This window comes from Poromitra crassiceps (assembly GCF_964638095.1).
Source record: "Poromitra crassiceps genome assembly, chromosome: 10".
In the NCBI taxonomy this organism is placed as follows: Eukaryota; Metazoa; Chordata; class Actinopteri; order Beryciformes; family Melamphaidae; genus Poromitra; species Poromitra crassiceps.
In genome coordinates this window covers 42,390,552-42,406,188 of record NC_139631.1, presented here as the reverse complement: position 1 = coordinate 42,406,188, position 15,637 = coordinate 42,390,552, and the positions used below count along the sequence as shown (strand labels likewise).

At 48.6% G+C, this 15,637-nt stretch overlaps 2 protein-coding genes across 4 annotated transcripts in view; both read right to left on the bottom strand.

Moving 5' to 3' along the window:
- LOC310784124 (zinc finger MIZ domain-containing protein 2-like) overlaps window positions 1-15,637 on the bottom strand; it is a 56,144-nt gene that overhangs the window by 12,721 nt on the left and 27,786 nt on the right. For all 3 annotated transcript variants that reach the window (XM_083645108.1, XM_083645106.1, XM_083645107.1), the window contains one exon: window positions 1,222-1,353. In XM_083645108.1, the coding sequence (XP_083501234.1) occupies window positions 1,222-1,353 (132 nt within the window). The remainder of the gene's footprint in view (window positions 1-1,221; window positions 1,354-15,637) is intronic.
- LOC310783745 (kelch-like protein 10) lies at window positions 12,411-15,494 on the bottom strand (the record flags this gene model as incomplete). Its single annotated transcript, XM_083644657.1, has 2 exons — window positions 12,411-14,099; window positions 15,369-15,494. 2 exons carry the CDS (start codon window positions 15,492-15,494, stop codon window positions 12,411-12,413), a joined length of 1,815 nt encoding a protein of 604 aa, XP_083500783.1.

Genomic DNA, 15,637 nt, shown 5'->3' with positions numbered 1-15,637 from the left:
CAACTCATCCACCACCGATGTGTAGCAGCACCCACCTGGGTGATGCACGGCAGCCAGTTTGCACCAGAACGCTCACCACACATCAGCCACACATCAGCATCACGGTGGAGAGCTGAGGACTGAATGTGCCAATTAAAGTAACGAGGGATGATTAGGTGGCCATGATGGAAGGAAGGCCTGTTTGGGAATTTAGCCAGGGCACCGGGGTTACACCCCCCAGGGCCCCGGGGTTATACCCCCCAGGGCACCGGGGTTACACCCCCCAGGGCCCCGGGGTTACACCCCCCAGGGCACCGGGGTTATACCCCCCAGGGCCCCATGGTTATACCCCCCAGGGCACCGGGGTTACACCCCCCAGGGCCGCCGGGGTTACACCCCCCAGGGCCCCGGGGTTATACCCCCCAGGGCACCGGGGTTACACCCCCCAGGGCACCGGGGTTACACCCCCCAGGCCCCGTGGTTATACCCCCCAGGGCCCCGGGGTTATACCCCCCAGGGCCCCGGGGTTATACCCCCCAGGGCCCCGGGGTTATACCCCCCAGGGCACCGGGGTTATACCCCCCAGGGCCCCGGGGTTATACCCCCCAGGGCACCGGGGTTATACCCCCCAGGGCCCCGGGGTTACACCCCCCAGGGCACCGGGGTTACACCCCCCAGGGCACCGGGGTTATACCCCCCAGGGCCCCGGGGTTACACCCCCCGGTGTACACCCCCCAGGGCACCGGGGTTACACCCCCCAGGGCACCGGGGTTACACCCCTCAGGGCCCCGGGGTTACACCCCCCGGTGTACACCCCCCAGGGCACCGGGGTTACACCCCCCAGGGCCCCGGGGTTACACCCCCCAGGGCCCCCGGGTTACACCCCCCAGGGCACCGGGGTTACACCCCCCAGGGCACCGGGGTTACACCCCCCAGGGCACCGGGGTTACACCCCCCAGGGCACCGGGGTTACACCCCCCAGGGCACCGGGGTTACACCCCCCAGGGCCCCGTGGTTACACCCCTACTGTTGTGAAGAGTGCCGATGGGATCTTTAGTATCCCATCCAAGGAGTATCCTAAGCCAGGAAAGCTAGTAATGTAATGACTGGATTCAGCTGGGGAAAACGCTGTGTGAACAGCCCCTAAGACTGGTTTTGGGGAGTGTGTGAGTGTGTGTGTGTGTGTGTGTGTGCGTGTGCGTGTGCGTGTGTGAGTGTGCATGTGCGTGTGTGTGCTCTTACACAGCAGCAGGCGGTCACAGTGATCTGGATGGTGTTCCTGCCTGGCTGGCACACCTGCTTCAGGTACAAAGGCTTATGGGAAGTTTTATTATCGCCTCGCTCTATGGTGAGAGGAGTGGCATTCACACTGACCTGAGAGAGAGAGAGAGAGAGAGAGAGAGAGAGAGAGAGAGAGAGAGAGAGAGAGACACTCAGTGTTTCCGTAAAATAATGGGTTCCGGTCGACGTTTCCCGGAAGATTTCAATGGAAAGGAAAAAAGGAAACAAATAAATAAGAAAGAAAAAAAAAGTATAATATTAACAGTGTTTCCCATACATAAAGGAATTTGTGGTGGGCCGCCACAAAAGGATTTTGACCGCCACAAAAAGATGTTGACAATTATTATTATTATTTTTTTTTACAGTGCACCTGAAGGCAACATGCAAGAAACCCGCTGAATAAGTGTCCAATAAATGTTCATGTCATTCTGGCCAATACTTCTGTTATAGCATTTCAGTCTGGAATATGGAATATCTTTCAATAATCTATGATTTAGCTGCTAAATTGTCAAATACCGCCATATGCTCGCTACCCAGGCACTTATGTATGTACCTAACCTAACTAACTTAACCTAACTAACTATTCGGTGTGCACAACATGTCAGCCTAAACTCCGGCTGACACCCCAAAAACCTACAATCCGCTACAGAAAAATGTATATTGTTTGTTTATTAACTGGCCCCTCGCCTTCTATCATTTCACGAAAGTGGCAAAGCAAGTTGAGTATCCCTGACCTATAGGGAGAAATTTAGGTTGTCATTGTAAACCCACAGCACAGTAATGATGACATGTTCTTCATAGATCTAGCCTTTTCATTTTGCTCTTAAGCTTTCTCAAAGTACACCAAATTCATGCATTTTACTTTAAAATGTTTTTAAAAAATCTCGCGGGGGGGCATGTCCCCGCACCCCCCTAGGGGGGTCTGCGGTCCCCCACCACAAATACTCAAAATCCTGTGGGAAACACTGATCCTGATTGGAATTTCTCTAGGATATTATTATCATTGAGAAAATTATTGAGCTGTTTAAAGACTACTTTTTCAAGTACTTTGCTCATGAAAGATAGGTTGGATATAGGCCTGTAGTTATTTAAGACGGTATTATCCAGATTCGATTTTTTAAGTAAAGGTTTCACTACCGCAGTTTTAAAAGCAGTGGGGAAAATACCTGTTTCCAATGAGGTATTGATTATCTTAAGAATGCAGGGAGCTAAACTGGCAAATACATTCTTAAGAAATGTAGTAGGGACAGGATCAAGAGTGCATGTTGAGGAGCTGGTCTGAGATACAATTTTAGTGAGTTCAGATTGTGAAATCTTGTTAAAACACCTCAATTTTGTGGGGCTACAGTATGTATAGGTGTCTCACAGAATGCATTGGCTGGATTTGTGATGCCCGCTCTGATAGAGGTGACTTGTTAGTAAAAAAGGTTGCAAATTCTTCACATTTCAAAGCGGAAGCCTGACTCAATAAGCTAAAGGGCGCTGGATTTAAAAGTCTATCAATGGTTGAAAATAAAACTCTAGAGTTTCCGCTGTTTTCACAAATAATTTTTGAGAAGTGGGTCCTTCTCTCTTTACAGACGGCTTTGTTATAGGCAGCAATTCTTTCTTTTAGGATAGCATGGTGAACATGTAGTTTGGTTCTTCTCCATGTTCTTTCAGCTTTCCTGCAGGATCTTTTTAGGTCACTAAGGCTGTTGTTTTTCAACTGCTGTAGGCTCATACGTGGAGGCAGAAACTGCTGTTCAAAGAGATGACTTGTGAATAAAAGTGTTAACTTTAGACAGTACTTCAGTAACAAATTAATATCCAACGCGGATTTAGATTCTGACATACAGTAAAGCTCTGCTAATTATTAATTCAGTTTGAATGAATGAGGAAATAGGCGTGTCTGGCGCTGTAAAATCTGGAGCTGCCCATATTGCATTGTGATTGGCTAGTTGCTACAAACCACACCTCTTTCTTGGGCATGAGCTCACGTGCATGAGCATTTTCATGTGCACGAGCTCAGAGCTGGATAGGGAAATCCTAAATTGATAGACCCAGCTGATAACCACCTCTGTGGTATTGTTTAGCTCGATTGCGATTATCTGGTTAAGTCAATCCAGATCAAGGGGACAGATCCGGGATCTGTTTATCTACATTCGTTTGTGAAGGTCTGTATAAAGAGAGCAATGCACACAGAGCAGGAGAGAGAGAGGGAAGGATTCCCGAAGCAGTTCCGTTAGGCCGTTACGCTCCATGGAGTGACATTTCAGAGTGCTACAGGTTGCAATCGCACAGTACACACACACACACAAACACACGGACTCACACATACACACACACACACACACGGAGGCACACATACACACAAACACACGGACTCACACACACATGGACGCACACATGGACGCACACATACACACACGGACGCACACACACACCGAGGTGACAATGACACACTGGCCGTGTGCTCTCTGGGCCCTCTCTGCCGGGAGGATTAAACTGTGGATTAACACACACACACACACACACACACACACACACACACACACACACACACACACACACACACACACACACACCATCTCACTACAACAAGGACCACAATGGAAATTGCGGTATCACACGCTGCGACGCTGTGTGATACCGGTGTTTTCAGCTCTGCCTATTACGACTTATTTTGCCAATTCCTCGCCTACCTTTTGCTATCTTATCTTTTATCTGCCTGCGATATCACATCGCTACTTAATAACTCTTCTCTCTCAATCCGCGGACATCTGAAACAACCGTTCTATCGCCAAACGTTAGCCTAGCCGCCTGCTAGGCTAACGTAAACAAGAGCTGCTAGCCACCAGCTAACAGCTAACGTTAAACTGTTTACAATGCTCTCGCTCTCCCCCTCGGATAATCACCATGCTACGGGACTATCCAATACGACTACGCTTAGTGGATCCGTGGAATCACGCTCATTTCCTTCGGATGATGAAGTTATTTTCAAGCTGCTGCCTGATACTACTTCAACACCAGCTCCCTCAGTATCCCGGGTCCTCATCGCACAACAACTAGCCACAACATCCGAGCGACTGGACCGGCGTCAACCTAGGCTACCAGCCTCTGCTCCTAATGGCCTCAGGTCCCCGGACTGGCCCGCACTGCCCCGGCGTCAACCTAGGCTACCAGCCTCTGCTCCCAAGGCCCCAGGTCCCCGGGCACCGCAACGGCGTGAGCTGCTTCTGGCCGCAGCACTACGACACGTTCCGGACATGGCTAACGCCAGCCATCTCCCTCCCGAATCGGGTAAGATCGATCCAATTCTTACTATCCACTCTCTCTTAGATATGATTAATCTATTAGAAAACCGTGTTTCCCAACTAGAGAACGATAAACGCCAGTCACCTAATGATAGTCTTGTTACACTTAACCAGACTGGCTTCCCTGATCATTTACAATGTACCTCAGTAGCTGATGTGTATTGTGAATTAAGCGAGGATGCTAGCTGCGGTCCAGCTGGTACCCCCGTTAATGCTACTCCGCAGCACGAGCAGAACAACCCGGCCAATGTCTCGTTGGCCCCACAGTCTGTGGATGATGGGTTTACAGTTGTCTCACACTGCCGTGGCGTTAAACGTGCACAGCCCGCCGCTGTGCAGCCCGTTTCCCAACAAACCACTTCGGTTGAGATCCGAAATAGATTCACGCCGCTTGCTAACTCTCCTGTTCAGCATGCTGTGTCGTCCACTCCGCCCGACAATATTAAACCCTCTATTCTATTGATTGGAGACTCTATAACCCGCAATATCAAGCTTAACACACCAGCCGAGATAGTTTGTCTGCCCGGGGCCAGAGTACCCGACATTGAAGCTACTCTTAGGGTGCTAACAAATAGCCATAAACAGACAATTACCCAGGCTACCCATGATAACATCATACTACACGTTGGCACCAACAATGCCAGGTTTAAACAATCGGAGATCACAAAGCACAGCATAACTAGGACCTGTGCTTTTGCTAGCAAGATGAGTCGGCATCCATTAATTGTCTCTGGTCCCCTCCCTGTCACACTTAACTCTGACATTTTTAGCAGGCTGTTTTGGCTCAACAACTGGCTGGCCAAACACTGTGCTGATAAGGGCTACCTATTCTTAGATAACTGGCCCTCTTTTAGAAGCATGACTGGCATGCTTAAGATGGATGGCATCCACCCTACCCCATTGGGTGCTAGCACCTTATCAAAAAACCTGGATAGTTGCCTACGGCAAACCCAGACTATTATCCTTGAATGACAGTTTCACCCACAACATGCAGGGCCACAGGCTGCTAGACAGCCTGTTAGTTCTACTTGTGCGGTTATGGAGTCTGCTAGTTCAATTAACTTAGTCTATCCAATACAGACTGTGCTCCGTCCGCGCCGCACTATTACTAGTAACCGACCCATAAACGCTCTGCAATATCCTAACCCAAATCTTATTGTTATTAATCCGACTATTACCACCGCCGCTCCGTCTCCGTATTATACCACGATCTCTCAAATTAGCACAGTTTCTCTTCGTCGCTCCGTCCCCTCACGCCGCTCTCGTCCACCCCTCAAAACGTCAAACACCAACCTCATTGAGATTAAATCTACTCTTGGTATCGAATGCTCTAAATTAACTAATATTGATGATAAATCTATTCGATTTGGATTCATTAATATCAGATCAATCACCAATAAAGCCCTCCTCGTCAATGACTTAATCATTGAACATAATATTGACGTTATGGGATTATGCGAAACCTGGCTAAAACCGGACGTTGTTCTTCCACTCATTGAAGCCTCCCCCCCTAACTTTGACAATTCGCATGTTGCCAGAATGTCAAGAAATGGTGGGGGCGTTGGCCTAATTTATAACTCAAATCTAGGTCTTCTACAGGATCAAAAGTATAAGCTCCTATCTTGTGAGATACTTACTATGAGACACTCTAATATAGCTGGCCTCGGAGCCTTCTACCTAGTTATGCTCTACCGCCCACCTGGGCCCTATTCATCTTTTCTGGATGAATTTTCCAATTTTCTCTCTGACCTCGTAACCCGCACGGATAATATCCTTATCATTGGCGATTTCAATATTCATGTTAACCGTAAAGCTGACCCACTCTGCAAAGCCTTTCTATCTTTAGTCGACACCCTTGGCTTTGCTCAGTTGGTTCATGAACAAACGCATTCTAACGGCAACACGCTTGATCTCGTCCTTGCTCGTGGGATTAACGTCTCAGATCTGTCAGTCATGATTTACCCTCCAGCACTGTCAGATCATTATCTCATTCAATTTAAAATAGACCTGCCCCTCCGGCAATCAAACCTAGCTGATACCTATACCGCCCGGCGTATCGATAGTTCTACTCCCACTGAACTCGCTGATTTGTTATCGGGGCCGCTTTCCTCTCTCCCAGAGCGGATCGACTCCATTAATGAATTCACAAATCAATTTAATTCAATCCTACTCGCCTCGCTTGATTCTATCGCACCTCTACGTACTAAAATCCGTCGCCCTAAAAAACCCTCGCCTTGGTATACTGACGATACACGCGCACAAAAACTAATATGCAGAAAACTAGAACGTAAATGGCGATCATCCAAGCTTGAAGTCTATCGACTAGCTTGGAGTGATAGCCTATTAAAATACAAATGTATGCTCTCCGCTGCAAGAGCCTCCTACCTATCAGATCTTATTAACACTAATAAAAATAATCCTAAATTTTTATTTGACACGGTCGCAAATCTTACTCGCAAACCATCCCCCAATACAAACTCTCCATTTACAGCTAATGATTTCCTTGACTTCTTTAACCGTAAAATTATCTGTATTAGAGATGAAATTAGCAACTCTCTATTACTCACAAAGGGTGCTAACCCCTTTCCTAGCCCTGTCCTTAGAACCTTAGACGAGAGTACTATACTCTCGAATTTTGAGACTATCTCCCTAAATGCACTTTCAAAAATTGTACTTTCATCTAAATCCACAACCTGTTTATTCGACCCTCTCCCTGCAAAGTTGATTAAGGAACTCCTTCCAATACTAGGCCCCCCCTTACTTAACATTATCAATAGCTCCCTCTCCTCTGGCACTGTCCCTGCCTCCTTCAAATCTGCTGTGATCAAACCTCTACTTAAAAAGCCAAACCTTGATTCTGAGGTTCTTAACAACTTCAGGCCAATCTCAAATCTCCCCTTCCTCTCTAAAGTTCTTGAAAAAGTAGTCTCAACACAATTAACTGACTACCTCTCGCATAATAAACTTCTCGATCCCTTTCAATCTGGTTTTAGATCACTCCATAGTACTGAAACTGCTCTTACAAAAGTAACCAATGACCTTCTCCTCGCGTCCGACTCTAATTTCTCCTCTCTTCTCATTTTATTAGACTTAAGCGCAGCCTTCGATACAATCGATCATAAGATCCTCCTAGACCGCTTATCTAACTACGTAGGTATCCGGGGCACTGCCCTATCCTGGCTAAAGTCATATTTGTCTGATAGGACACATTGTGTCTCATATAAAAATATCATGTCCACTTTCTCCTCAGTGAAGTTTGGTGTACCGCAGGGATCAGTCCTGGGTCCCTTACTCTTTGGAGTTTACTTACTGCCTCTTGGCGAAATTTTCCGTAGATATGGCATTGACTTTCATTGTTATGCCGATGATACCCAAATTTATATACCAATTAGACCAGACGATCGCTCTAAACTCGCTAATCTTGAATCCTGCTTAATCGCTGTTACAGACTGGATGTCAAATAATTTCTTACGACTAAACGCCAACAAAACTGAACTACTAGTTGTTGGCCCAAAAACCCAACTTCCATTTCTCACTGATCTTAGTCTGAACATTGAGAACTGCGTAATTACTCCAAACTCAAAGGTGAAAAACCTAGGTGTTACCTTTGATCCTACTCTGTCATTCGATGCTCACATTAAGGATATCACTAAAATAGCTTTCTTTCATCTCCGCAATATTTCAAAGATCCGTCCCTTGCTAAATGCAACGGATGCCGAAACCTTAATACACGCCTTTGTTTCATCTAGACTCGACTACTGTAACGTCTTATTCTCTGGCCTTCCACTTTGTAGCACAAATAAATTACAACTCGTGCAAAACGCCGCTGCTAGAATTCTAACTAGAACTAAGAAGTTTGATCATATAACTCCGGTCTTAATCTCCCTCCACTGGCTCCCAATTCAGGCCAGATCAGACTTTAAGGTGCTTCTGTTAACCTATAAATCCCTGCATGGGCTCGCACCTCCGTACTTATCTGAGCTAATCATTCCCTATGTTCCCACGCGTACTCTCCGCTCACAGGACGGTAATTATCTTACCGTCCCTAAAATTAAGAAAAAATCAGCAGGTAGCAGAGCATTCTCTTACCGTGCTCCACATCTCTGGAACCAGCTTCCTCTGTCAGTTAGGGAAGCTGGCTCCATTGAAATCTTCAAAACTAGACTCAAAACCCATTTATTCTCCCAATCATTTGGCTGTGCTTGATAGTTGTGCTTGATGATGTCATTCTTTAGAAATATTTATTAGCTCTTGAGTACATACAATCCTGAATTGCTGAGCGGGCTGTCTCAAGCCAGCAATATCATTATAAACTTAGACTTGACCTAATTTAATAATATGGCATCAGCCGATCCAGTAGCTCAGATATAAAATCAAATAGCTGGTGAATAAACTTAGTCCTGAACTGCTGAGCGGGCTGTCTCAAGCCAGCAGTATCAGTATAAACATAGACTTGACCTAATTTAATAATATGGCATCAGCCGATCCAGTAGCTCAGATATAAAATCAAATAGCTGGTGAATAAACTTAGTCCTGAACTGCTGAGCGGGCTATCTCAAGCCAGCAGTATCAGTATAAACTTAGACTTGACCTAATTTAATAATATGGCATCAGCCGATCCAGTAGCTCAGATATAAAATCAAATAGCTGGTGAATAAACTTAGTCCTGAACTGCTGAGCGGGCTGTCTCAAGCCAGCAGTATCAGTATAAACATAGACTTGACCTAATTTAATAATATGGCATCAGCCGATCCAGTAGCTCAGATATAAAATCAAATAGCTGGTGAATAAACTTAGTCCTGAACTGCTGAGCGGGCTATCACAAGCCAGCAGTATCAGTCTAAACTTAGACCTAGACTACCTAGACCTGAATTAGCAGTATAGTATTAGTCATCCTAAAAAATCCTAATAAATTTTGTTTTGACCTAATTTTATTGTTGTCTATAGAGTTAGTTCCACCTCTGCGCAGATTCCCCCGCTCTCTTCTCTCTCTCCCCCTCAGGTGTCCTTCATTGGCCTGACGTACACCCCCGCCGCTGCAGCCCTAGGTCCGGCCGTCATCGCCCTAGCCACCTGTCGTCACCCTAGGCCATCTACCCGCTACTCCATCTACTGTCTGACACCCCGGGCTCTTCACCACCACCGACCCCTATCCTCATCATCCTGGTCACCTGCCTGCCTAAGGGAAGGGGGGGACCCCCCCCCCCCCCCCCCCCCCCCAGCCTCAACAACGCGGACTCTTGGATTCCTCAGATCATCCTCATGGAACTCCCAATCTTGTTACCCTTTTGTCACCTAGCTAATTAACTAGTATTCTCTAAACCTACGAACACTTAAAGACTGCATTTTCTATTTCTTTTTGGACTCTACTTTTTAGATTTTCAACTCCCTTCCCTGATCTTAGGATAATTTAAAAATTACATTTCTATATCCTTTCTGTTGGACTCTTTTTACATTTTCAATTTTCTGTTCTCTTGTACATTTTATTTCCATATTAAACCATTCACAGAGTTTCATTATCGGAAACTCTGTGCATGGTTTAGCCCGGCATCTCTCGGCCTGTCTCGGAGGGGAGTCCCCAGATGGGGGTCCGCTGCTGTGGCCTGGTGGGTGGGCCCGTCCCCCGCGTGGCCTGCTCTCACGCTCTCAGTCACTATGCTGGTGGCTGGGGGCTGGGGGGGCGGGTCGCGTGGGGGCTGGGTCCGCCTGGGCCGCAGCAATTGGCCCCTAGCACAACGACCTCACAAGGTTCCTCCTCAGCCAAGTCACTGGGGCAATCCATGCGGCGATCCATATGGTGGAAAGGTTTTCTTGCGTTCACTGGGGGTGAGGGGGTGCCGCTGTGTCCCGGCCTGGCCTTCCCTCCCACGCCATATGTGGGCGGGGGCCGGGTCGGGGGGCATCGGTGCTCTTCATCACTGGTCGAGGGCTGCCGGTTGGTTTAGAACAGCTTAGGTAGGCGATAGATTAGCTACAGCCTAAGGCTGACCTGTTAAGCTTCTGGCATACTCTTCGCGCCCAGCCAAGCGCATAGGGCGCACGGCGATTATGACGACATCGCACGGGGCGTGTCGGGGGGCGAGGCCTGAGCGCAGCGCGGCGCGTCCATGGAGATTTTTCTATCAGCGCGTCGGTTTTGCTGCCTGTGCCTGAGATCTCCGTGGTAGGCTATCAGCGGATATCTGCTGTGATTGAGTCCTCACCGTCGTAAAGTCGCCTTCAAAGCATGCTGTTCGATTATAACGAACTAGTTGTGTGGCTTAGCCTTCCCAAATGTGGAGGGGTCGTTTTTTATAATTTAATACATAGAATTGGGAACGTTACATTCAATTTCATTCAGACTGCCTGGAGCCTGGAGCTGCGCACTGAGTATGTTCTGTTTTGGCCCGCGCAGAGTGCGCGCGCCCTCCTCTGAGCCCCGCCTCCAGCGCGTGCGCGAAGAGTATGCCAGAAGCTTTAGTGTTCAGGCTAAAATCAGACTAGAGCAGGGTAGGATAGGCCAGATTAGGCTGTAGATTAGCTAGATACTATGTCCCAGTTAGCTCTGGTTAATACTTAGAGTAGTCAGTTGTCTGATCTTCTCCCCCCCCCCTCTCTTTCCCCCTTTCCCCGCTTCTTCCCTTCTTCCCCCTTCTTGTTCTCCTCTCTTTCCATGCTCTTTCCTCCCCCACATCCCACCGCCCCCCCCTCCCTTCTCCTGCTCTCTCCTCATTCTCCCCCCCCTCTGCTCCTTCTCCTCTTCTCCCCTATTTTCCTGAATCCCTGCCACTTCCTGCTCTCCCTTCTCTCACATTCCCCCTGCTCTCCTTCCCCTGCACCTCTACTCTCTGTCCTCCCCCCTCTCTCACATTCCCCCTGCTCTCCTTCCCCTGCACCCTCCCACCTCTCCTTCTCTGTTCTCTCCTCCTCCACATTTCCCATTTTCTCCCCACCCTCGCCCTAATCCGGGCCCGTATCCTACTCCCTCCCTCCACCCTAGACCCTACCTCTACTCTACCTCCCCTGTACCCTCCCATCTCTCCTTCTCTGTTCTCTCCTCCTCTCTGTCCTCTCCCCTCTCTCACATTCCCACTGCTCTCCTTCCCCTGCGCCCTCCCACCTCTCCTTCTCTGCCCTCTCCTCCCTCTCACATTCCCCCTGCTCTCCCTCCCCTGCACCCTCTCCTTCTCTGTTCTCTCCTCCTCCACATTTCCCATTTCTCCCCACCCTCGCCCTAATCCGGGCCCGTATCCTACTCCCTCCCCTCCCCCAACCCTAGACCCTACCGCTACCCTGGCTCTCCCTCCCCTGCACCCTCATCTCTCCTCCCCTGTTCTCTCCTCCTCCACATTTCCTATTTCCCCCCCACCTCCCCCCTCTCCTCCCTCCCTCCCTCCACCCTAGACCCTACCTCTACTCTACCTCCCCTGTACCCTTCCACCTCTCCTTCTCTGTTTCTCTCCTCCTCTCTGTCCTCTCCCCTCTCTCACATTCCCACTGCTCTCCTTCCCCTGCGCCCTCCCACCTCTCCACATTTCCTATTTTCTCCCCACCTCCCCCCTCTCCTCCCTCTCCCTCCCTCCTCCACTCTCCTGCTTTCTTCAAATGTTCAAATGTTATCTTTATTCTGTATATTCTTGTTACTGTGTGTTAGCTAGAATCAGCTAGACATACTTTCTGTGAAGCCCTCTGAGACATGCTTGTGAATTAGGGCTATATAAATAAATTTGACTTGACTTGACTTGACTTGACTTGACTTGACTTGAAATAAGTCCTGTGACGTTTTTGTACCTGATGTTCTTTTAATTGAGCAGCTACTTTGGTGTTGCAGCCATGTTGTCCTTTTAAATTGAATTGTCAAACATATAAACTAAACTAGATGGATCCTCCTGACATGCCAGCAGGCTCCCCGGGGGGCAGGGTGTGGCGAGGCGCGGCGTACTCGGCCATGTTGGACAGTCCATGTGCCACACAGCAGCTGAACCCGCTGCGTGGTCTCCTCATACTGCAGGCCTCATGCCACTCGTTGGTGCTCTCGTCGTAGCGCTCCACCTTATTGGAGATGTCTCCTTTGCTGTAGCCTCCACACACGAACAGCTGGTCGTCCATCACCTCAATGCCAAAGTAGCTGCGTGGATTCAGCATGTCGGGCACGGCGCTCCACGTGTTGGTTAGCGGCTCGTAGGCCTCGGCGCTGTGCAGGTGGTTGAGGCCGTCCCAGCCGCCCACTGCGTAGACGCGCTGTCTGTAGGCCATGACGCCCAAGCCGCAGCGCCTGCTGCTCATGGGGGCGATCTTCATCCACTGGTTGGTGTCTGGGTTGTAGCACTCAGCTGTGTTCAGGTACCTCTTCCCATCGTCACCACCACAGATGTACACCTTGCCGTTGAGTACTGTGGCGCTGGCCACGCTCCTCTGCTCATTCATGGGTGGGAGCAGAGTCCACTTGTCGGTCTGAGGATCATAGCGCTCGGCACTGTCGAGAGGGACGTTTTCATACTCACCTCCCATGGCATAGATGCTGCCATTCAGTACTGCCACGCTGACACAGCACCGGGGATTATGCATGGCCGCCACATCGTGCCAAGTACGGGTACAGAGGTCAAACTTCCGCACGCTGCTGAGCTCGTCTAACTTGCTGTTGTAGCCGCCAACACAGTAGACAACGCCATTTAGGAAAGCGGCACCGTGGTCAGCCCTGGGAGACTCAAGTTCAACGTTTGGTACGTTGAACCAGAGCTCGGCACGGGGATCGTATACCTCAATGCTCTTGGTTACATCGCCGTCATTCGTCACATCGCCTCCCATGACCAACAGGATGGCATGAGGCAGGCGCGGGCGAGTCAGAGGGTTGGAGGGTCTGTTGGAGGTGACATCATCCATGGCCCTCTCTGCATCGAGGATGATCGCCTCACACTTGGCGTTGTCTTTAACCAGACTGTTGTTCTTCACCTGGTTGATGAAGTAGTCGGTGGTCATCAAGCCCAGGCGGATCTTAGGCAGCAGCACAGACATGTGACCTTCACGCTCCTCGGGTGAGTGGGCAATCCAGCGGAGGACGGCCTCGAACACCGTGCTCTCCTGTCTCACATTCAGATCGTCTCGTGCCAGGATGTCCGTCAGCTGCTCCAGAGAGAGTTCCAGGAACTCTTCAGAGGCTGTGGCAATCTGCTTAAAGTGCTCCAGGATGAAGAGAAAGGCCTTGCTCCTCAGGTCCGGGCAGTAGTACAAGTCTACAAACTTTAAGATGCCGATGCAGTTCTCCGGGCAGAGCCACACCTCCAGGAACTCACAGGAGGAGCAGACGACCCCCATGATGCCGAGGTAGTCTGCTGCTATCAACAGCTCCTCCACGTTGTCCTCGGTCACCGGGACAGAGCGGGTGTAGGCGTACTCTATGAGGAGACGCATCATGTCTGCTGACACGGGGCCGGCCATGTCGTAGATGTTGTCCTGGGACGTCCAGCCATGGGTGAAGAGAGCGTTGAAGTATTGGCTGCAGGTGCAGAGGACGGCCTTGTGGGTGTTGAATTCCACATCATCCACTCTGATCACCGCGTCACACTGATCCCTCCAGATGCAGCTCATTAAGAAGCACTGACAACATTGACACTTCGTCTTGTTTGTTCATTTTGTTCAACTAACCTGGATGAATACCTTATACCTTCTACAGTACCTGTGATTTACTCAAATATTTGGAGTCTGGGTGAGTTTTGTCCTTCTCCTGGAGCTGGCACCAGCTTGCCGGTCCTACTTATAGCCTCTGATGGGAAGGATTTATGACATCACTGATGATGTCACAATGTATATGATGTCATCAGTGATGTCATAAATCACGGATATTGATGTGACCTGCACTTTTTGTAACTTGCACCCAGAGACTGTATTTCATTTGTTTTGGACCTGTGAACACACTCGGAAGCTGTGGCAAGGTATATGTCGTTTCATTTTGGACTCTATATATGACACATTTGTGCTTCGCTTGAAGGATGTGTTGTTTGGGTTTACAAATTACAAGAGAGATTTAGAAAATTAATTCTTTCTTTGTAATCTCATCATATTACTGGCGAAGTTTTATATCCATAAATGTAAGGTGTTGAAAATGAAACCCTCTTTTTTCACGTTTAAGAAAGAAGCAGAGTCCTACATCAGAACATTAGCTACCTCATGCAATAGTAAAGCTGTGAAAACCTTGAATTTATGCTCCAATTTTGGCATTTTGCTTTAACTGTAATTTATATGTATACTGCACTTTTTTTTTCTTTTTGTAATTGCAATGTTTTTTCTGTAATCCCTGGCGTTGTATATATATTTGTTTGTTTGTTATTCTTTGTCATTGTATCACTATTGTTGTCAATTAAAAAAAACAAAAAAACAGTTTGAAACAGTTTTGGAGTATGGCCGGGCGTCAAGGTGATTATCCTGCCGATAATCTTAATAATATCCTGTAGTGCGTGGTGCACCACATTTACAAATCTTGTAGTGTGTGCATGTTTGAGATTCTAGGGAAGATAATCTGGGAAGATTCTCCTGTAGTGCGTGTCACAGCCAGATTTCAAAATCGGCTAGGATTGTCAGAATCCTGTAGTCTGAGCCGACCTTTAGTTGAAGTAGTTTCTTATGATGCTCAGTGAATGTGTACATTCTGAAAAGCTTTTATGTTAGCATCTGCCAGTGGGCCATAATGATAAGAGTAGGTATAATAATGTGTTAATTCCACTACAGGAGAGACTTGATGGCTCTGAAATTAGGTGAAAAAAATTTGCATATACATCGCCATCGGCAATCAGCCAAAAGGCCAAAAATGCTGAGGTAATCTGCTGCTATCAACACCTCCTCCACGTTGTCCTCGGTCACCGGGACAGAGGGGGTGTAGGCGTACTCTATGAGGAGACGCATCATGTCTGCTGACACGGGGCCGGGCCATGTCGTAGATGTTCTCCTGGGGCGTCCAGCCATGGGTGAAGACAGTGTGGAAGTATTGGCTGCAGGTGCAGAGGACGGCCTTGTGGGTGTTGAATTCCACATCATCCACTCTGATCACCGCGTCACACACTGATCCCTCCAGATGCAGCTCATTAACACGTTCACTGCCGTGGACG